The 23,918-nt window shown below is 37.3% G+C and overlaps 1 protein-coding gene across 4 annotated transcripts; it reads left to right on the forward strand.

Annotated features, from left to right (window-relative positions):
* The first annotated feature begins 68 nt into the window (after window positions 1-68).
* map2k4b (mitogen-activated protein kinase kinase 4b) lies at window positions 69-23,537 on the forward strand. Of its 4 annotated transcripts, none has more exons than XM_077625647.1 (14): window positions 69-123; window positions 1,002-1,292; window positions 3,959-3,994; window positions 9,213-9,245; window positions 11,754-11,856; window positions 13,383-13,557; window positions 13,748-13,867; window positions 13,998-14,117; window positions 14,203-14,254; window positions 15,569-15,696; window positions 17,103-17,180; window positions 17,281-17,429; window positions 20,181-20,226; window positions 21,466-23,537. In XM_077625647.1, the coding sequence occupies exons 1-14, from the start codon at window positions 111-113 to the stop codon at window positions 21,577-21,579; spliced, it is 1,458 nt and encodes a 485-aa protein (XP_077481773.1). In that variant the 5' UTR covers window positions 69-110; the 3' UTR covers window positions 21,580-23,537. The 4 variants fall into 4 exon arrangements, with proteins under 4 accessions (XP_077481773.1, XP_077481775.1, XP_077481774.1 ...); XM_077625651.1 differs by having other exon boundaries at window positions 82-127; XM_077625648.1 differs by lacking the exon at window positions 9,213-9,245 and having other exon boundaries at window positions 72-123.
* The last annotated feature ends 381 nt before the right edge of the window (window positions 23,538-23,918 follow it).

Genomic DNA, 23,918 nt, shown 5'->3' on the forward strand with positions numbered 1-23,918 from the left:
CACGATGACAAATTCAAAAAGAAAGTCACGCGAGTAGTACAACCAGGAAGTGTGTCCGTGGCGGTCTAGTGTCTCATCCCTAGGTAAGATGGTGGCGCCCTGAGCGACCAATGGCAGGCACAAGTAAGTGAGTTATTTCCCATTTTATGCTAGATACGTTTTTTTAAATCTTGAATTTCATTCATGGATGTTAAGATAAATTTTGTTTAGGGTTTTATCTGATTATCTTTTCTCTCTTTTGAAACAAATGACCATATCTCTCCGCATTGTCCTGCATTAAATTTCGTGCATGTCAAATCTAATATGTGCGCATATAAGCCGTAACTTTGATTCAGTCATCATTCTTTTGAGCGACAAATACTGTGTATATTCGAGAAAATACGATAAACCTAGTTTCAATTTTGGAATCTAATTATGTCATTCATTTATAGTTGGGGATCCAAACAGCCAATATAATGTATTATTGAAAATGGCAGTGGCTCCTTAGCCGGTAACCGGTCAAATAGTCCCAGGGGCTATTTAGCCATTAACCTATTATTTAACATTGAGTGAATAGGGGATTTTCTAAACCATTCAACCAATCTTATTGAAATTTGATGTGTTATTGCCAATTGATAGATTTTAACATTAGATGAATAGGGATTTAATGACTATTATTTAGGCAGTGGCTCCGTAGCCGTAGTTTCTTACTATTTACCCCTCACAGAATTCTTACCGGCTAAATAGCCATATGGGGCCATATAGGCTATTTGGCCGGTTACCGGCTAAATAGCCCCTGGGACTATTTGACCGGTTACCGGCTAAGGAGCCACTGCCATTGAAAATACTCAAACTTATCGAGTGTGTCAAAACGTTTTCATACCATTGTATTTATAGGTCCTGATTTGTGTGCGGGCATATTCTGTTAAAAATGTGTAATTATATAAAGTGCTGTTATGCACGGCAACTCCTAAATATTAACCTAAATTTTGTTTGCTTTTTTGTGTGAAATATTGTGGAAGTTGTTGCAGGGGAAATTGGGGATTTTCAGACAGCACGCGAAGGCGGCGCGAGCACAGACGTGGCCAAAGCGCATCTGATGCGTTCATGTGGCGCAGTGTCCCGTCTGGAGGCAGGGAGAGGGCGAAGTTTCACTATCTGCATTGCAGCCCGAGCGCTGTTGCCGGAACCCAACACAACAATGGCGACTCCCAGTCCAGACAGCAACTCCTCCAGCTCCAGCCATAGCTTCAACAGTGTAGGATCCGCGTCGCACCAGTTCCACCAACAGACACAGAGTAGCAGTATGCAAGGTACGACACAAATACTTTGCTTTTTGTCTATCTTAAGACGGAAGTTGTATGGAATTGTAGCAATGTAGCTACATTAAGTAGGAATCGTTGTTAAATTAGAAAGATTTACATCAGACTGTCCAGTTAGAGCTTTCAAAATAAAACCATAATAGCGGGAGTTGTCTTTGATTCTTAAATAATTTGTATATAAACCCGATTTATTCCATGGAGAAATACTCGGTATTTTAAAAAGTATAATTTACATATTTTTTTAAAGTCAATGTAGCATTTCTGATATGGAAATCATTAAATACTCCTTAAGTTATATAAGGGATTTGATGTTGAAGTGAAAATATTGCCATTTCCGCTCCCGCCTTCGCTTTGTTTAGCTAGCGTCAAACTGCTGCTAGCCATGATGCAGTCGCCAAGTTTAGCTGTTGATTTACGGGGCCTCTTTGACATCACGAGGATTTCTATTCCCTAATCTGTCGCGATACACATTAATATAAGATTATACTAATTTAACAACAACAAAAGTTATTTGATAAGGATGTATACAACCAATGTCACGCATACTGAAAAGCCCTTCTGATTCTAGCAATGAGCAATCCAGGCCTGCATTGAAAGTAGTATTTATTTTCACCCAGGCTACTGTTTTATGCACACATTATATTACTATCACCACGTATTCAATTGACCTTGACAATTGATTGCTGATGAATTCTATGGGTTAATTGCGCTTTAAATTAAGTAATGTTTTAGAAATGCATCAAACGGACCGAATCGTTTTAAAATCGTCTATAGTATTGACACATGACTACATTTTTAACATCAATGTGTTTTGTAATAGTTTTCTTATAGTCTATAATGTTGGATTATAAAAAAAAAAATCTCACTTGTAATGACGAGCCTACCTAAATTATGGATCTAATATTGGTTTAGAACGATATATGTCGAGCTGCTGATGTTCTGCTGTCACACTCATTTCATACTATTCGACAAGAGATTGAAGCCACATTAAACAGCATTGTGTTCAGTGAAAGATGTGTTAATGATTGCTGATGGATGACATTTCCATTGAACGATTTGCTTCACCCGAATGCAGGCCAAGATGAGCAAAATTAAAAACATAATTTAATATATTTAGATATGTTAGGATATTTCAATAGATATGTATTATTTTAATTTTTCATATTTTTCATTATCTATATATTTTTATATTTTAATTTATTTTAAAACATTTGCATGTTCTCCCTCGGGCCTGCGAGGGTTTTCTCCGGGTACTCCGGTTTCCTCCCACATTCCAAAGACATGCATGGTAGGCTGATTGGACTCTCTAAATCAGTGTTTCCCAACCTTTTTTGAGCTACGGCACACTTTTTGAATTGAAAAAAATCTCAAGGCTCACCACTAGTTGAAAATCTTCTCATTTAAAACTATGGCGCCTATATTAACATAATAAAGTCTTTCTCATTAAAATTTTATTAACATGAATTAAATAATCCCCCCACACCGATCTAATGTCATCAAAGTTGATCTCCACCGACCCCGAACAGCTTTTAGTTCGACTGATGTTAAAATAATTAATACAACATTTTTTAACCTAATTTTATTTTTTGACTTTTTCTCCCAATGTTACCTAAAAAGTAATGTGCTTACAGAGACTGTACATCAACAAAAGTTAAAACCCGGAAAGCCAAAGAGCTTTCGGTTTACTTTACATAAAAATAAACAACAAAATGACTTTAATCTCATAATATTAATATTTGAATCTTGTAATAGTACAATCTATGATTTCATATTTCAATTTTAACCTCATAATAGTTTGATTTTAATCTATTAATATTAAGATTTCTCTCTTGGATTATTACGATGTATGACTTCTTGTAATTTGCAACGCGTGTGCGGTCGATTGGTCGCCGGTCTTTTGGTCGCCGTCTTTTGGTCGCCGTCTTTTGGTCGCCGTCTTTTGGTCGCCGTCTTTTGGTCGCCCCGACCGCGACAACGGGCGACCAAAAGACCGGCGAACAAAAGGCTGACGACCAAAAGACCGGTGACAAAACAAGGTAAAACAACACGGTCTACGCATCAATTAAAGCCAACAATGGCCCTGAGCAGTTTCACTGAGACGACGTGTGAGTGTATAAGAGTTTGTATGTACATGGGTTGTCCCTTTAAGAAGCTACGTCAGTCAGGGTCTTAACAAGTTCTCCAACAAAAAACAATAAAAGTCCGGGAAATTTGGAGCTTTTCTTTAGCCTAATAATTACTACTTCCGGGCGACCAAAAGACCGGCGACCAATCGACCGTGTACCTTTGCAATGGCACACTGGTTGGGAAACACTGCTCTAAATTGCCCTTAAGTATGAGTGTGGGAATGGTTGTTTGTCTCCTTGTGCTTTGCCATTGGCTGGCCACCAATTCAGTGTGTCCCCCCGCCTCTGGCCCGAAGTCAGCTGGGATAGGCTCCAGCACCCCCGCGACCCTAGTAAGGAAAAAGCGGTTCAAAAAATGAGATGATAATTTTAAAACATTTATATGCGTTTAGGTGTACTATTGCAATTCTTCCCCCATTTGTTGCGTTCTCCATCAGATTACATGATAAACAGCAGTATATCTCTATTCAGTAATGTCTTTTTTGCTTTATTTTTCTGTGTGGTATCAAATCTTTGATCTAAACCCTACAGAAGCCAACAGCTGCTGGAGATGTCAAAATGAAACAGGTATTCACATTTACCTTACTAGGCTTTAATCTGCTGTTGGAAGTGAACCAATCTTTATTGTTATTGTATTTTTTGGGGGAAAACAAACAAACCTACCAAAACATGGTTTTATTCAGTCAAACATCGGTTCATAAATGTGTTCATACACAAATTGATTATAGAGCAATATTTTTGGATAAATGATGATTCAATTTATGGACACACAGCATCCTTGCAGAACACACATTCCTCTAACCATCATTGCGCCATTTCACATGCAGATCGCATTTAAAAAAAATAAATAAATTGGCCCGTAATATGCTTTTCCTGACACTGAGTGAAAAAAAAAAAAAAAAACGTGTGAGTGACTGTGACTGCATATATTTAATTTGAACTAAACTCATAAAAACATTGTAAACATAACGTGCTGCCCCCCAATCATTTTAATGGGCAAAAATTATTTTAGTTCAAAAATTAGAACTAGAATGAATTAATTTCTTGAACCGAGGTTTGGCTGTACCTTGCATCCAAATATAAAACAAAAAAAATCTGCATGCTTTTTTAATTTATTTATTAAGAAAGTTTCCTTTTATAGCTTTTTTTTTTTTTTTTTTTTACAACAATTCACTTAATAGGACATTATATTGTTACTTGGTGTTTTATTAATGTTGACTCATGCACCACTCAGGATTTATACTGCAGGTCCAAATGCTCAAATGAAATTGAATGTTTGTTCAGCTGTTTGTTTTTGAATAATTGTCAAATTACAGGAGAATGCATGCATTTTAGTCATTTCGCCACTTTAAATGGAGAAAGTCTTATGATTATTTTGACAACATTATTACACTGTTGCTAATCAATGAGGGTATGCATGCAGAAGAGTCTAATGAAAAATAAAAATGATGATTAAAGACGTAGTGTCGCCGCCTCGATGTGACGCTCCTTTTGGTGCTAGTCTTATCAATATCCGTCCTCGGGAAAGTCCCAAAATGGATGGCATTTTGGATGAAATTTCTAAGAGGAAACCCAGGCACTCGCAGAAGTTTATTGGTTCGTATTTGACGAAATATCCGATGTTGAAGCAATCTTCAAAAGGACCGATATTTGCACATTGCACAACCTTTAAGTGCAACTTCAGCATGGCACATGGTGGAATTAGTTACTGTAAAACACACGTAGAAACAAAGATATAGGTATTTTCATTATGCAGTACTTTTTCGATAGTTTGCAAAAACACAATGTTTTAATAAATGTAAAAAATATGCTAACAGTTTGATTTAAATTGTCCTACAATATTTATTTATTTTACAATTATGTCGATTTTGCGTGAATCACATTCACTCCCGATGAAAACATAACTCCGGAAATGGGACAAGGGTACTCCTGAATGGGTTCGACGGGGGTTGGCAGTTCTGTTTATGCAAATGTATTGCAATAATTTTCTATTAATTAATTATTGCCGACCCCATCGGTTCCCTACCCCTGCTTTAACGTTATACTCATACTGGTTCAACTTCTGAACTGAGATTTTTCTGATTCTGCCACGAAATTTATCCTCCATATCATGCCTCTTCAGAACAAATATTAGAATTGTGCCTTTAGTATCATGCCATCATCCTAATTTTCTGAACCACTTCATCTAACTAGGGTCGTGGGGGTGCTGGAGCCTATCCCAGCTGACTTTGGGCCAGAGGCGTGAGACCCTGTATCGGTGGCCAGCCTGTCGCAGGGCACAAGCCGACGGACAACCATTCACACTCACACCCATACCTAGGGCAATTTAGGGCAACCAATCAGCGTACCATGCATGTCTTTGGAAAGTGGCAGGAAACCGGAGTACCCGGAGAAAACCACGCAGTGAAAACTGCACTGGTGGACCGACCTGGACTTGAACCCAGGACCCCAGAGCTGCAGGGCGGACGTGCTAACATTCCAGGTGTGGGCAAACTATTCCAGAAAAGGCTGCAGTGGATTGGGGTTTTCGTTCCAACCAATAAGAGGAAACCTTTCCACCAACTCTGCTACTGTCACAATGAAATTTCCCGAATACGGGATGAATAAAGTTATCCAATCCAATCCAATCTTAGAAGTGCGATCAGTGGATTGCAGTCAGGTGCTTCTTGTTTAGCAGAAACCTCATTGTTTATAAACCGTTTTTTTTTTGATCGGTTGGAACAAAATCCTGCACCCACAGCGGCCCTCGAGGACTGGTTTTCCCATCTCTGTGCTAACCACTCAAGCCGCCGGGCCCCGTATCATGCCATGTTAAGCCAAAATTAAACGCTTCACAGTTTGTGATTCTGCTGCAGCACTAAGGTTGAAAAGCCATATAAATTTGTTTTAATCAACTAACCCACCTTCCTAGCAGCCTACCCATAAACCTTTATAGGGTTGGCTATGATTACCTAAAGTACATAGTGTTTCTTATGGTGCAGAAGCAAGTACAAAACTCACCATGACAACAATACAGTAGGCAGTACTGCAAAACATCCAATGCAAGGGCTCTCTCTTTAACTCTTTATTTGCAGCCCACTTCCATAAAAGTAATTGTTAATAAAGCAGTCATATTCAAAATTGCTTTTGAAGTTGATATAATTGCACTGCAAAATGCTGAGAGTCAGTCATATCTAATGTTATGTCCAATTTTTTAGCCTTCGTGCAAGAACGAATTAAAAACACGTTATTATTCTGGCGGTCCGGTTAGCGCGACGGCCTAACAGTTCTGGGGTCAAGGGTTCAATCCCAGGTCGATCCTCACTGTGTGGCGTTTGCATGTTCTTAGATGCTGGAATAGGCTCCAGCACACACCTTGTGAAGATAAGCATTTTGGAAAATCAAATAATGGATTTTCTTATTCTGCAAATTAGTTTCATGACACTATATCGTAGGTCATACAATTATAACATTTACAAATTTATTGCAGTTAAATCTTATCTTTGTGAAATAATATCAATATATTATATTAGAGGTGTGACTGTTTTTTTTCGCTGTAATGTACTTTATCTGTATTTATGAACGCACGTGAGATACACTGATACCAAACATGATTAACTGAACCTCGGCAGCCCTCTACATCATATCCTTTTCCAAACAAAGACACGGAAGGAATTTCTTTCTTTCCTTTTATTATTATTTTAATGCACCTTAAATACCTGTGCACAAACAGCAGCCTTATTTAAAATGTCCTTAACCCAATCCTCGAGGACAGTTTGTAAATCTTTTCTTACTTGATATCAAGGAGTTTTCCCATTTTATGCAAATGTTATGAAAACTTGCTAATCTAAAACGTGTTAACATGAGTTAAAATGGGTTAAATTCTTCCAACTTTTTTTAATGGCCACGTGAGTTAAAGTTACATACAGACGCTCCCCTACTTACGAATGCAATTGGTTCCGAGCGATTGTTCATAAGTTGAATTTGTTTGTAAGTTGATTCAGTGCTATATTTTGTATTATAATTTATGTTTAAGGCCGATATAAGTATATTGAAGGTTTATATAAGTGCATTTGTATGTGTTGGAATAATGATTCAAACCTTTTAAATCATTATTAGTAATATTTAATTAAAAAAGGAAAAACATCTTTCAACAAACTCTGCCTACAACTTGCAAGGAGATGCAATGTGACGCCGTCTTAGTCCCCAGTGCATTCTGAATTGCAGTAACTGAATCATTGTATTTAATCGCGACACTCGAAAAACATGGTTATGTAATCAGTACAATAACACCCTCGCTGGTTAGAAAAACAACAGTGTGAGGAATGCTTTCAAGGTAAACAAAGCAAAGCCGTATTTTCAAACAATAATGCGATTATCGCCATCTTCTGCTGGAGTCCCGTCAAAACAGTCCCGTTGTGTTCTGCCGAAAAGCGTGTGTGAAAACAATGTGTCCTCGAGCTGTGGGGCCTTGAGGAGACGATGTGGAGGAAAAGTGTCCATGGTTCCATGAATTGGTTTATAGCCTTATTACTTATTAAAAAATGCTTACAACACATATAGAATATTCCATAATAATTCTAACAGTATGTTTAAGGCTTGTATAAGTAACACGCATTGGTTTGTACTGAAATTTTTTTTTTAATAAAATGGAGAGAATATGTACAGTACTGTAGAGAGAGAGAGAGAGATTTATGTATTAGAAACTGGCCAAAAGAAGCGACCTAATGATGATTGCACAGTTTTCTTCTTTTTTTCATCATAAATGATGCGGTAGCACTGTATGGCATCATTCAATTGATTTGCAAACTTTGTGCAACGTTCAATATTTGGGTCCTGCTGCTCGATCTTTCTGTTTATAAATGGTACTGACGGTCGAACGATTCAATGCCCGTAAAACGCTCACCACTCTCACGCGCATCAAGCTTCGTTATTATTGCCACTCGTTTCAAATGAAATGGCTTGCCTCTTCCTTGCAACTCCCTCAATAGAAGCCTTTAGCTTTTTACCAACCATATTCAATATTGGATGCATGAGATATTTAATGATACAAATGAAAAAGGTTCTTTGCACACTGGAGATACATTCACGCACTTCCGCATTGCAACGAAGAAGAAGAAGGTAGATGCTGGGTGAGCTGAGCTCTCACAGCGCCAGGCGTCGGTATTAGCGGCGGAAAGAAGTACTACTCCGAAAAAGGCGCGAAATACAAAATTGGACTTGCGAACATTTTTGGACTTAAACGCAATTTGCAGACATGTTCGTATGTACCGTTGTTCGTAAGTTGAATGTTCGTAAGTAGGGGAGCGTCTGTAGTTTCTTTTTGTGAGGCTAAAAATAGTGTGCTTGCCAATAGTGTTGATGTCTTCATTTGGTTATCTTATTTATTTCATATTGCACAGCAACTTTTGGTTTGAAGGCAAATTTATAAAAATAAAGATGCTTGTCAAAATATCTGCTGGTTTTATTATTCATTACTTTTCATAGTGTAAGGAGGGAGTTGTCTTATCTATATTTCACAACAGAACAACAAAACACTTTAAAATCATATTTTATGTTCTCTTTTTTTAAAGGTAACACGGTTACTTTCATAACTGAATGATAAGGAACGTAGTTTATTTACAGAAGTTTGAAGTTTTGAATTTGAAAGGCAAAATATGTGATAGTTATCGTGATTATTGTCAATATCGACTAATTTTTTTATCGTTATAACCATGTTTGTCATATTGCCCACGCCTAGTCACTCAAATTAATAATGTAAACAAAATTCAAAGTGTTTTTTTGTTTTGTTTTATTCTTACCTCAGGATTTCAGATAAGCCTGTCTGGAGTTTCCAAAAGTAAGCAAGTAGTAATTTGCACGCTAACAATGCCATTTTAATCTCTTTGTGGGAACACATACTATACCTCAGTAGTCTAAGGTGGTTTTCCCTAACCTCTGGTGTTAGCTTGTGTATACTGATTCACTTTCATTATGTCGGGGTGCTGTCAGAATTACATTTTAATTTTGATTGTTTCTGTTTTTTATGTCAAATGGATGAAAGGAAGCCACTGTATACTATTGAGTTTGCCTGTGTGGTGCTTTTGTAACTTGGGTGACTGTCACTGCTTAACAAAACTTTGTCCAAATCTGCGCTTGACTTTGCAGTAGTCTTAACCGTTTTTGGATTCACCTTGCACTTTATTTAAACAGTGCTTGACAAAAAGGACAACACTATCATCATAGGTGAAAATATTTGTTTTAGATCAAGGGTTCTCAAATGGTGCCGTTCTGGTATTCCCTTGAATTAATAGTTGTGACTGACTTTTAGTCAACCAAGCATATTTTTTTTTCAGAAATAGCATTAAAAGGCACGTGCATTCTTTTAATCATACAATTGCTGCGAAAAGTTTAAATACATGCATTACCTTCATGTTAGTTTGAGGCTTTTAATAATTACTTTTATTGGTTCTTTTCTAAGGTAACATGCTTATCAAACATGCCTCTTGCGTCTTTTTTCTTCTATTTTTCTACCTGTCAAATGACTTTTTTAAGATGCTGACTGCCATTTCAGTGGCAAGATTGGAAAATCTGAAAACCCAAGTGTTATTTGTTCTGTTGTTTTGAAAATTATGTAGTTGTGGGTAAATAAACCAACATTCATGGAGCTAGTGGAAACATCTTGCTCCAATCGTTCCTAGCTTGGTTTTATATTGACCTTTCTTTGTGATATTGAGTAATTTGTGTCACAAGCGCAGACATAGAACAAATTCAACTCTTTCCTCAAGTGACCTCTGTGTACACCCTCAACGTTTGGCCAAATATCCTACATTTAACGTCTTCACCTTCAACCACGCGGAGCAAGAGACCATGCTTTTAATAAATCAACAAAAAGGAAAAAAAATTCAAATCGGAATTGATTTAAAAAATGTTGTTCAAAATCTCCATTGCATATCTCGACACCAAAGTCTTAAGTTAACCTATCTGTGACGGACAGATTTCATAATACATTTTAAAGTTAAGTACATTTTTTCAATAGGGAGAAATATAACAAATTAGGTAAAAAGCTAATGCAGTATGTGTGTTAGAAACCCCTGACAGGCTGCCTAGGAATATAGATTTTCTGCATTTTGATGAAAGTTTGACATAAATCAAACGTAGAATTCTTTGAAATTGTTTCATCCCACTTGTGTCTTCTTTCCAAAAAGTTGCTGTTTTAACAATGGTAATTTGTCTTCTTGTTTCTTCTTCATTGTACATTAACTGATGTCTCTGGTGTAACTTTTTAGGTGTATTTTCATTCTTACTTTCACACAATAACATATGTCAAGTACCGTATTTTCACACCTATAGGGCACACTTAAATGTAAAAAAAATCCCCAAAGTGGATGGAGCACCCAATCAGCCAATGTATATGTATATATATATATACACACACACATATATACATATATACATGTGTGTGTGTGTGTATATATATATATGTATATATATATATATATATATATATATATATATATATATATATATATATATATATATATATATATATATATATATATATATATATATATATATATATATGTATATATGTAATATATATAATATATGTATGTATATATATATGTATATATATGTAATATATATATAATATATGTATATATGTGTATACATGTGTATATATGTGTCGGCCAGCACATGCTAGCGCCCTTTGGGCCGAAGCACCTTATCTATAGGCAAAAAAACAACATATGCCCACAACTGAGACAGCGCCCTTTCAGGTGGTGCGTCCTATAGGTATGGAAATACGGTATATAGGAATGCACTGATAAGTCACAAGATGCCCACTTCATCATCAATGATATCCAGTAGGAACGCCGTAGCCAATAAAAAAGAATGTATATATGTATATGTGTGTGTATATATATATATATATATATATATATATATATATATATATATATACACATATATATATATATATATATATATATATATATATATATATATATATATACATACACATATACATAGACACATACATATACACACATACATATATACATATATATGTATATATATGTATATATATATATATATATATATATATATATGTATAGATGTATGTGTGTGTATATGTATGTATGATACAGTATTCTTATATTACAATATAGCTCTTATTCTGGATATCATTACATCGTGCAAGTGGTCATATAATGGTACGGATCGGGTAGTATTTGTACAATGTAAGTTATTAAGCATTATATAATGCTGCATAACTTCACACTGAATACCATGTTTTGCAGTGCACCGTGTGGGATGTGCATGTTGTGGCAATGTGAACCCCTTTGTGGCTTTGTCCTGACAGGTAAACGCAAAGCGCTGAAGCTGAATTTCGCGAGCACTCCAGTTAAGCCAGCATCCCGGCTCCCGCTCAATCCAACACCCCCCTCCTTCCAGAACCCTCACATGTGAGTAGGCATGGCTGTGTTGGAATCATATTTTTTCCCATTATCAGAAGATAAAAATACTGTCAATTGAAATATGTTTTAGACTTTAAATTATAATAAAATAACTATTCCGATTTAAAAAAAAAAGTGCATCATTAGAACTACAGTAATACCTTGATATACGAGTGTCCCAACATACGAGAAATTTGATACACAAGAAAAATTCAGAGCAAATTTTTGCCTTGAGATACGAAACAAATACACTCGGTTTTGAGGGATAGCGAAGCAGCAAGTCCTGACTCAAAAGCCGCGGCGCAATACGTAAATATCCTTGCCCAGGTTATCGCACAAGAAGGTTTAAATTTAGTGTAAAATAAGATTAAAACTTATTTTTAAGTGTGTGTGTATAGTAATCTAAGTTCATTCATTCATTTTCTGAACCGCTTTATCCTCATTAGGGTCGCGGGGGGTGCTGGAGCCTATCCCAGCTGACTCGAGGCCAGAGGCGGGGGACACCCTGGGTTGGCTGCCAGCCGAACTCGCAGGGCACAAGGAGACGGACAACCATGCACAATCACACCCATACCTAGGGGCAATTTAGAGTGTCCAATCTGCCTACCAAGCATGTTTTTTGGAATGTGGGAGGAAACCGGAGTACCCGGAGGAACCCCACGCAGGCCCGGGGAGAACATGCAAACTCCACACAGGTGGACCGACCCCTATTTGAACCCAGGACCCCAGAGCTTTATCCACGGCAACAACACACTCCGAACAACCGAACAAACAAATTTAAATTAACTTGGATTAATATATACAGACACACTCAAACATACGTTTAATGTAACTACACAAAACTGAATTCTAATTGTGTTTTAATTTTTTTTACCTTCGTTCTGGGCGGGTTAGCTGTTTGCCACGCCTCCACCCTCACGTTCGCTATCGATGGGCTGTTTGCTGTTGTATTCCGAAAATGATGCACACAAATGTCCCCACAATAGGATAACGCACGACCACTTGCCAACGAGAACTAGTCTTGAATGAGCGATCGCGGGAGCTAACAGGCTAAGGAAGGAATAACAGCCTACCCACGTATTGATTGTGGGTAATGAAGTTTTATTCTGAGAAAGGGTGCCATTGCATATCGGTGTTGTGTGCACAAGTATACTTCATTACCCAGAAAGTCCTCTTTTTGCCCGCGCATTCGCGTTGTGCATTTCCTGGTCGATGCGTAGGAGAAACTCGTCTGAATAAATCGTTCAGTGCTCGTAGATATCTGTTATACACGAAAGAGATGTGGCAAAAAAGACAGTGCGCTACAATGATAAACAGCCTCTCATGTCATGGCCACCTGGCTTGGTCGCATCTCGGGCGAAGTATTCGATCTAAATTGTCATCGTACCTCGAGCATGTCGTAGGTAAAACTGATCGTAGGTCGAGGTGCCACTGTAATGGCTCATCTTGCCCTTCTATTTTTCTTTCTTTTTGAACAGTTTGTATTGTACTGCTTTTTGTTTAATTCTTTTTTGTCCCATCCACATGATTTTTAGAGAGCGGCTGCGAACGCACAGCATTGAGTCATCAGGAAAGCTTAAGATTTCTCCTGAGCAGCACTGCGACTTTACGGCAGAAGATTTGAGAGACCTTGGGGAGATTGGTCGAGGGGCGTACGGCTCAGTGAACAAGATGGTCCACAAACCCACGGGACAGATTATGGCAGTCAAGGTGAATTGTTATTTCTGGAGTATTGATACTAAGTGTTTTAAGCATTTTAATGTCACTCTCATGTTTCTTAGCTAACCTGTATTTTTTTAAATTGAAAATAGAAATCCATTTTCTTTTCATATCTGCATCAACATAAAGTATCGATGGGCTATATTTTTTTTCACAAGTTATGCATTATTTCTGCCCTCAGAGGATTCGTTCCACCGTGGATGAAAAGGAGCAAAAGCAGCTGCTGATGGATCTTGACGTGGTGATGAGGAGTAGTGACTGTCCATACATTGTCCAATTTTACGGGGCTCTCTTCAGGGAGGTATAAACTAATTTACAATAAATATTAAATGTCCATGCTCAGCTCAAGTTTTGGCAACAATATTTCTGATTGAATAACCTTTTACTTTCTTAAACGTGTTGATATGTCATCAATGTTGTTTCCGTTTCAGGGGGACTGCTGGATTTGTATGGAGCTTATGTCTACCTCATTAGACAAATTTTATAAATACGTGTATTGTGCGTTTGATTATGTCATTCCAGAGGAAATATTAGGGAAAATAACATTAGCTGTAAGTATAATATTAAAATTTTTCCCCCTTAATATGCTGTTATGAATTGTACCAGAATTAAAATTGTGTTGTGTGTTTTTAACAGACAGTGAAAGCACTGAATCACTTAAAGGAAAACTTGAAAATAATTCACAGAGGTAAGGTGATGGTGATTATTGATTTTCCTAGTATTTTATTTGCGTCATGTGTCACAATAGGCATTTGACTCAATTGGAGAAAGAAATAGCAATTATGGTTGAACATGGTTTCATTGGCAACAGAGTTGCATTCCTCTTAGGCAATATCATAAATTTATTAAAATGAAAAAGCACGTTACAATGTATTCTTATGTTTATCTCAATAATATATATATATACATACATATATACGTATATATACATACATATATATGTATAAATATATATGCCATTATATAAAATTGAGATAAATAAGAATACATTGTAACATGCTTTTTTATTTTAATACAGAAAAAATACACATCGTATTGACCTGAATATAAGACAATGTTTTTTGCATTAAAATTAGACTGAAAAACTGTAGGTCTGCTTACATTCTAGACATGATACCCATTCACAACGCTAGATGGCGCCAGATACTTTTAAAGCGAATGCTGAACACTGATGGTTGACTGTTGGTTAATTGAATTGAATGCCTTAATTGTCATTATGAGTATAATTAGATTCATCCTGAGGTGCACACATAAATTAGCAATAAATAAGTAATAAATAAATAAGTAGTGAACATGAATAAGTTGTAACATAAATAAGTAGTCACGTACAAAAAGTGACTAAAGTGGTTAGCAGCCTCTGGAGTTTCAGTGCAAGTACAAGATAAGCAAAGAGTCTGGGTCCTCTTAGATGCAGACATTGAGTTGATGCAGTTATTGCAATTTAGTTGTTTCATCACAGTAAATTGCTTAATTTACATTTCAAAAACCAGAAGTCATTCATTAACAAATGTGATTGCACTTTAGTTTACATATTTAAATGTTCAGTTATAAAGATGTGATGAACAGTTTTTGCATGATTTGAATGAGGAAAAATAACATGCTTTTTCTCTTGAATATATTGTTATAATCATTTGTTTCAGATGTACTATCATTATTTTGTGTAGAAAAATTGAATTTGGTGTTCAAAAACTCTTTTTTCAAACTTGAGTCTTGAAAAGGATGGAGTTGTCTTATATTCGGGCCACTACGGTACATATCAGTATATAATAATTTTAAGGACATCATAAACCAAAGACTGCATATTGTTCCCTGATGTTGATTCTTCCACAATTAACAAAGAATAACTTCTACAAAATAATCTCCATTACCACAAATACTGTGTTGCTCTATTATCTTTTTAGTTTTACATCAGTTTTGGTTAAAATATACCACCTACATATTGGCATCACCATGTAAATAAATTTAATGATGATCTAAATGTTTTCACTCTCTGTTTTTCTAGACATCAAACCTTCCAATATTCTTATGGACCGAAAGGGCAACATCAAGCTGTGTGATTTTGGTATCAGCGGCCAGCTTGTGGACTCCATAGCTAAGACTAGAGATGCTGGCTGCAGGCCCTACATGGCAGTAAGTAGAGAAAAAAACTAGCTAGCGCTCATATCTTTGTCACAACAAATGACTTGTGCTAAATTTGTGTCAGAATTGTAATTTTGTATTTTGCACAAACTAAAAACAATACAGTGGTACCTCGACATATGATCATAATCGGTTCCGAGACTGAGATCGTGTGTCGAGCTTTTCGTAACTCGAGCGAACGTTTCCCATTGAAATGAATTGAAAACAAATTAATTCGTTCCAACCCTCTGAAAAAACACCAAAAACAGGATATTGGATTGGATTTTTTTTTTATTTCTTCTAATTCGCCATATATTGACAAAGGAATAAATAACAAGTGGTTTAATAGTAATAAAATGTGTTTAATAGATTATTAAATTAGACGCATTTCGCGGAGGGGAGAGACGACAACAACACACACGGAGGCGGAGGGGGGGGCTGTTCGGGAGCACTTCATCCACGGCACTCGTAAACGAACAAACAAATTTAAATTAACTTGGATAAATATATACAGACACACTCAAACATACGTTTAATGTAACTTTACACAAAAGTGAATTCTAGTTTTGTCTTAATCTTTTGTTACCTTCGTTTTCCGGGTTAGCGGTTTGCCACGCCTCCACCCTCACGTTCGCTATCGATGGACTGTTTGTTGTTGTATTTCCTTCAAAAGATTTCGAAAATGATGCACACAAATGTCCTCACAATGGGATAACGCACGACCACTTGCCAACGACAAATAGGCTTAAATGAGCAATCACGACGGGAGCTCCTTTCCTTAGAAAGAATAACAGGAAATGCAATAGCTGAGCTTACCACGTATTGATCATGGGTAATGAAGTTTTATTCTGAAAAAAGGTGCCATTGGCTATTGGTGTTGTGTGCACGAGTATACTTCATTACCCAGAAAGCCCTCCTTTTGCCCGCGCATGCATGTTGTGCGTTTCCTGGTCGAAACTAGTCTGAATACATCGTTCAGTCCTCGTAGATATAGTAGTTTTACACTATTCTACATTTCAAACAATTGCTAACGAGGAAGATACAAAACATTTGCTCATTCAATAAACACAGAGCAATCATTTTCTATACTCAAATCCATTATAACTTGTATGGACAGCGTATCATTCTTAAATGTGGAAACATGAAGAGCACATTCAAACAAAGCGCAGGTTACGACTATTTCCCAGTCAATGTGAAGATCAGAACTAACAAGATGGCCAAACTCAGACACTTAACAGTCATTGACAATTTGCAATCGAAACAAATTCGAGGAATCAATTGCAACCATCACTCTTCACATTTTCTTAGAAGATTCCAGCTGTAACTTTTGGCAAACTGCAAGTGGATGTGAAATAAAATGATGGAGTGAGAAAAACTACAGCTATGTGCAGCCTATTTTGTGATTGTGTATCTTTCAGCCTGAAAGAATAGACCCCAGTGCCTCTAGACAAGGCTACGATGTCCGCTCTGATGTTTGGAGCTTGGGAATCACCTTGGTAAGAAATCCATATCCTGCCATCCCTTAGGACAAAGGTGTCAAACTAATTGCACAAATGGTTAAGTTTGACATGTTTATTCATTTGTGTATGTTTTCAGTACGAGCTGGCCACTGGAAGGTTCCCATACCCTAAGTGGAACAGTGTTTTTGATCAGCTGACGCAAGTGGTGAAAGGGGAGCCCCCACAGCTCAGTAATTCTGAGGAGCGGCAGTTCTCCCCCAAGTTCATCAATTTTGTTAATTTATGGTAAGCATTATGTGTAGTTTTATTTTGAGACCAATGAGGTCAAACTATGACTTAATTGGTCAAAGTGTCTAAAAATATATGAAACCTTAAGAGCTTTCCAGCTAAATGTTTCCAAAATAAACAAGCAGACATACAGAGGCTAACTAGTGGGTTGAATTGCTTATTCCACATGGAGGCAATAATATCCATTGAACTGGATAAAGTTGTAATTGCTGTCATCGAATATTATGACTTACTATGATGAAATTGCTACATCATCTAAGTATAGCTGTTTCGTACTCTAAAGTTAATTAACTTCATATCCTCGTTTGCACTCCATTCTATGATTGCAATGATAATAACGTAAAGCACTAACATTGACAACTTTCTTTTTTATGGCAACACGGCATTCTAATATGCATCTTGAACATGCGTATACATTTTTATTCAGCATTTTTGTGAACGGACACCCTACACTGGAGTATCCAATACCTGTCCTTACTGTATAAGTGTTGAACAAGTCTAGGGAGCAGCCCAATAGTTAGCAAACATGCTAATCCTAATGCCACACTCAATCATATTTCTCTGCTTCTGTAAATAAGAACATGTGATTGACTTGAGCCAGATTTTATTACCGTTGACAAATGTATAAAAATATTTTAACCCGGCAGCAGAAAAGCATAATCCACAATGCAGTGCTGGTCACATCTAAAATAGGTCTTCTCACATTTAGGTGGTGGCCAGTATGCCTTTGGTTTGATGTTTATAGTTTCCCCTTTGGAGCATGAAACCCTCCACTTTATACTGCAAACACTTTTCCCTCGATGTGGAGTATATGGCTTTGGTATTGCTCTAAAACAAATCACTAATACACTCCACAACACACTTTCTTGCCATAGATTTTACCATGAAAGTCTCAACGCTTGACTGAGTAGCAATGGGGCGGAGCTTTTTCAATAGGTCAGTTTCCAGAACGAATTTAAGTTTTGTTGGCGCTGCTATTGTAGCTAGCTGGCGGCCTGGCAGCCGAGTGGTTAGCGCATTGGCCTTACAATTCCTGGGTCGAGGGTTTGATCCTAGGTCAGTCCTCACTGTGTGGAGTTTGGACGTCCTCCTTGGGCTTGCGTGGGTTTCCTCCCACATCCCAAAATCTTGCATTGTAGGCTGGTTGAACACTCTAAATTGCCCCTCGGTATGAGTGTAAGCATGAATGGTTGTTTGTCTCCTCATGCCCCGCGATTGGCTGGCCACCCAATCAGGGTGTCCCCCGCCTGGCGACCGTAGTTAGCTCGGATATGCTCCAGCCCCCCCACAAGCCTTTTTAGGATATGCAGTTCAGAAAATGAACAAATTAATAGTATATCAGCTGAGAGACGTGACGGCAAAATATGGATATCCATTCTTTTAAATACTTATATCCATCTATGGTTAGTCAGCATCAAGCGTCTTCTGTTGACAACAAGTTGTCCTGTACCTTGAATGGCAAAATATGGATATCCATTCTTTTAAATACTTATATCCATCTATGGTTAGTTAGCATCAACCGTCTTCTGTTGACAACAAGTTGTCCTGTCCTAGCTTGTTTTCTTACAAACGGTTCCTAAGGAGCTATCACTTCCTAGGGGGCATTTGGAGAATAGAACCAAGTGCATAGAGCTCATGTACTCAAGTGTTGTCATCATGTACCTAGTCGTCAGTGGCTTTGAACATGCCTTGGGTGGCAATTTCATCATGTTGCGAAGAGAAAAAGGGGGAGGGAAAACCTCCTTATTTAATTTTTAACCAGACAATATGAAGTTCATTTAAAAAAAAAAATCATGACTACTTGTTATAAAGGCTGCATGCTGTGTTACAAACGGAGAGCAAAAAAATAGCGGTTTATTGTCCGAAAAATTGGGTAATTGTGGAGTGGCCTGGTGGGTGAGTGGTCTGTGCGTGAGTGGTTTGTGCGTCGGCCTCACAGTTCTGGGGTCCTGGGTTCAAATCCAGGTCGTCTACCTATGTGGAGTTTGCATGTTCTCCCTGGGCCTGCGTGGGTTTTCTCCAGGCACTCTGGTTTCACATTCCAAAAACATGCATGGTAGGCTGGTTGGACAATTGCCCCTAGTTATGAATGTGAGCATGAATGGTTGTTTGTCTCATCGTGCCCCATGATTGGCTGGCCACCAATTCAGGGTGTCCGCTGCCTTGTGCCTGGAGGCAGCTGGGATAAGCTCCAGCACCCCCCGCGACCCTACTGAGGATAAAGTGGTTCAGAAAATGAATGGATGAATGAAAAAAAAATTGTAACGCCTATTTGTAGACTTCATGAGTAGCTGCACCCGCACCATAGATGATATGCCACTAGGTGGTGTCAGAATACTTTAAATATTGTGGACTGAGTGCAACAACAGCAAATTGGTGAGATTTTCAGGGACAACTTGTCATATATTAAAATGGTAATAATAATCTAAAAATTGGACTCCCTCATTTCTCCCTCGTTCAGATTGATTTTTGTTTATTTATTTTGAAGATAATATAACAGCTTATAATGATAATAGCCTCTGTCTGATGGATACCCATTTATTTTTATTTTATTCACTATTGAAACAATACAATGTACTGTTTTAACTGTTGCATTAGATTAGCCACCTTGATCTGACATGTTGTGGTAGGCCTTTTTCTTCAGCTTGGATCTTGACCTGGATAAGTGGTGTTGAAAATGAATGAATGAACTTTGTCAATGTGAAATCATGGTTTTGTGTTTCTAACGTTACACTTTCATCTCCATAGCCTTACAAAGGATGAATCTAAAAGGCCAAAGTACAGGGAGTTGCTGGTAAGTGTCTGCTTTACTGGAATGGATTTAAAATGTTATTGCTGCATTTTTAACTGCACTGTGCTATATCATCATTGTTGCTGTGGCAACAGACAAATCACTTGTAAACACATACGCACTATACACCCAAGATGAAACAATCCAATTGTACAGTAATACCTTGAGATACGAGCTTAATGTGTTCCGGGACCGAGCTCGTATGTCAATTTACTTGTGTATCTCAAATCAATTTTCCCATAGAAATGAACTAAATATGAATTAATTGATTCCCACCCTTTGCAAAAACACCCAAAACAGGATATTACAATGGAAAAACATCTTTTTTTTTCACCACCTACTCACAAAGTAACAAATTCCTATCTAGTGGTTATGATCTTCAATACTAAAATGTGACTTTATTCAGTACAACGCGAGTGTGCAGAGGAGAGAGAGAGAGAGAGAAACTTTATGCACGGCAATGCGCACATTACATAAAAATAAATTTAACTTGAATGAACTTAGATTACGATACAGACACACTTAAAATATCTTTTAATCTTACCTCACACCAAACTTAATTCTAATTTTGTTTTTTGTTTTTTACTTTTCTTCCTACATGGCTCTTTTTGCCTCTAGCCAGAGTTTTTAAAAGGAACCGATCTAGAGTTGTTTGGTTTTGTCTCCCCTTCAAAGTATTACGAAAATTACACACACAAATGTCCTCACAATAGGATAATGCACGACCATTTGTCAACTTGCATTGGCGAGCCTGCTCCGTCACGCTTACACCTCATGTTTTTCGATTATTTCGTGCTTAATATCGATTGTCATCATATGCATTTTCTTCGCGCGACCCTTCATTGCACCTGCTTGGTTTGGACCCATTGTTTTTCCCTTTAATTCTGCACTGACTAACGCAACAAATAAAACACGGAAAATGCAATACGGTGGCTGTGCTGAAGTCTGTCCAACTTTCCAAGTCAGTTATTAATTGTAGGCCACATCGTGGCCTTTTAAAGTAAAAATCACACAACGGACTATTTGAAGTGTTCATAAATTCTTGCTTGCGTGTTTTTGGAAAGTGGGAATGAACCAGACTACCCAGAGAAAATCCAGGCAGTTGCTCATTGCTAACACAGACAGAGACACACATCATTCACATAATTCAGTTATTCTCTTGCTAATTGTTTAATCCAATATGTATTGTTCATTTGCAGTTCTCTATTTATTAACTGTTGTTGTTGTTTGTGTCTTACCTAGAAACATCCATTCATTCTTATGTATGAAGAGCGTTTTGTGGATGTTGCCAGTTATGTGTGCCACATCCTGGATCAGATCCCTGCATCTCCCATCTCTCCTATGTATGCAGACTGAGAAATTTTGGGATGGACAAAGCAGCGGGTGGAATACACCAAGGTTTGTGAGCTAGTTCCGGTGGTCTCCTGGACTTTTTTTAGAAACACCGATTTAGTCACGTTCCAAAGAAGAGAGGAACGCAAGTGGTGCAATGAGATAAATATTAAGCCAACTCTTCTACTACAAATCACCTCATTTAAAGTCACTCATTGTTCCAAAAAATACATATAAAAAACCAAATGAAAACACAGAGCGATGGTGCTCATAACTAAAAATAGCCACAAATCTGATTGTGCATTGTGGACTGTATGTATACATTTGTGTGTTCAACTCTGAAGAATTGTATAGATGTATTCAGATGGATCTATTCTGTAAACACCCATTTCAGAGTTTAGATCTTTGGTAACTAAATAAGTATGCAAAATGCGCTTTGTCTGGATAAATAATTATGGAATTGGTTGTGTGGCTTTATGTCCTTTTGCTCTCTTCAATGTGGAATCTGAGGGTTTGTCTTAACACTCACAATATTAAATGCTTATGCTCAAGGTTGCCACGGTTTGCACTTCTGTTATGTCATTAAATTTAAGTCACTGAGATAAGTATCTTTTTTGTAGCACTTTGAAAATATTAAGCTTGTTAAGCCAGTTCTTCTCTTAATCAGTATTATTCAGAAGATGGGACAAATGGAAAAACGTATTTTTAGTTTACTATTTGAATCTGATTTACGTAGATGTTGAATAACAATAACTGTGCATTTACTTTAGGAATGGCACACTATTGGTGTATTAACTTGGACAAATAGGAAAGCAGAATCAGTTTTCCACGTGAATGAATCATTTTGTGTTTTGCTTCTGAGTGAAGACCAAATCAACATTCTTAAGTATTATTTTTTTGTACATATGTACAAAAAAAATGGTTTATTGATCCATTTTAAAACCTTTGGAAGCTCTAAGAATCATATTTCGGTAGCAAGTCACAAATGTAAGGGTTGCATTTTAATTTTCAAGGCTTCATATTAAATCTTACAAATGTAGTTATTTCTAAACATTTTATTTTTCAGGAAAGTTTTATTTCAGACAAAAAAAAGCTTACCTCTCTGACTTTAAAATAATGACAATGCACAAACTGGCTATTGCAATGCTTGTCTGATGTAAAGTTACTTGATGTCCACTGATGTATATGTGTATGTATATAGTGCATCTAATCTGCTGTTTTTGGCAGGTTTTGCTAGACCGTTAAGGCCCATTTGAACAAAAGGACAAAGATGTTTGTGAGAGTGGGTTCCCAAAAAAACGAGAGGATTTTACATTTGAGACTGGGCCTTGATGCCTCTTAGCATCCTGTCCTTGCACTGTACAGTTTTATTGCTCATCCACACTGATCACAGATCCACCATGCTGCATTACAAAGACAAACAGTTGTAACTATGTACAGTTTATTTGAGAAATAGGCAGTCAATCTTTACCTCCTAAATAGAAAAGCAACACCAGTGAATGCTGCTAAATGATGTTTTCTTCCACCTTTGCCACTTACATACTGTTGAGTGTGGAAGATCAATTTTCACATAGATACTCAGCATGTCGCTCTAGCTTGCACTGAGGACAAAAATCTTCAAATTCTATATTAAAATAAAAATACCACAATTTCCCAAATAGGTGCCAGGATACGTTATGATTTAAGACAATTGCAATTCATTTGAGATGTGTTTCAGTGGGGCTATTCTATGATTAACTGGAGGATTATGTCGCTACTTATCTGTCTGTCTTCATCTGTAATGCAGAAATGGTGTAAACCTACCAAACGATATGTTCTTCACCTATGGGGTATGGTTTCTATCCCTAGTGAATGCAGATCACTGGGGTACATGTTGTATAAATTGCAATCTACTAGAATGTTCATAATAGATTATAAAATAATATTAAGGGCAATTATGTTGTATGTCTATGCAGGGTTAATAAAGTTCCTGTGGAAAAATATTGGGTTTGTATCGTTCTTTTTTCATGCAAAGAAAAGAGTGAGAGTGCTACGTGGCTGTGATCAATGTTCCCTCTAATTTTTTGTTGTCTGGGCAGAAAGACAACCTCCCTGAGCACACTGAGTACCAGTGTGAGCAATATCATCATCATTGCTCGCTATGGGCACACACCAGTATCACACCTGCCATAAGCAGATGCATGTCTACTACACATAAATGATTTAGTAATAATAAAATGTAATGATTAATATCTATGAATGGGCGGCCCAGCGGATGAGTGGTTCGCGCGTCGGCCTCACAGCTCTGGGGTCCTTGGTTCAAATCCAGGTCGGTCCACCTGTGTTGAATTTGCATATTCTCCCTGGGACTGCGTGGGTTTTCT

This window comes from Stigmatopora argus, chromosome 18 (assembly GCF_051989625.1).
Source record: "Stigmatopora argus isolate UIUO_Sarg chromosome 18, RoL_Sarg_1.0, whole genome shotgun sequence".
Taxonomy (NCBI): Eukaryota; Metazoa; Chordata; class Actinopteri; order Syngnathiformes; family Syngnathidae; genus Stigmatopora; species Stigmatopora argus.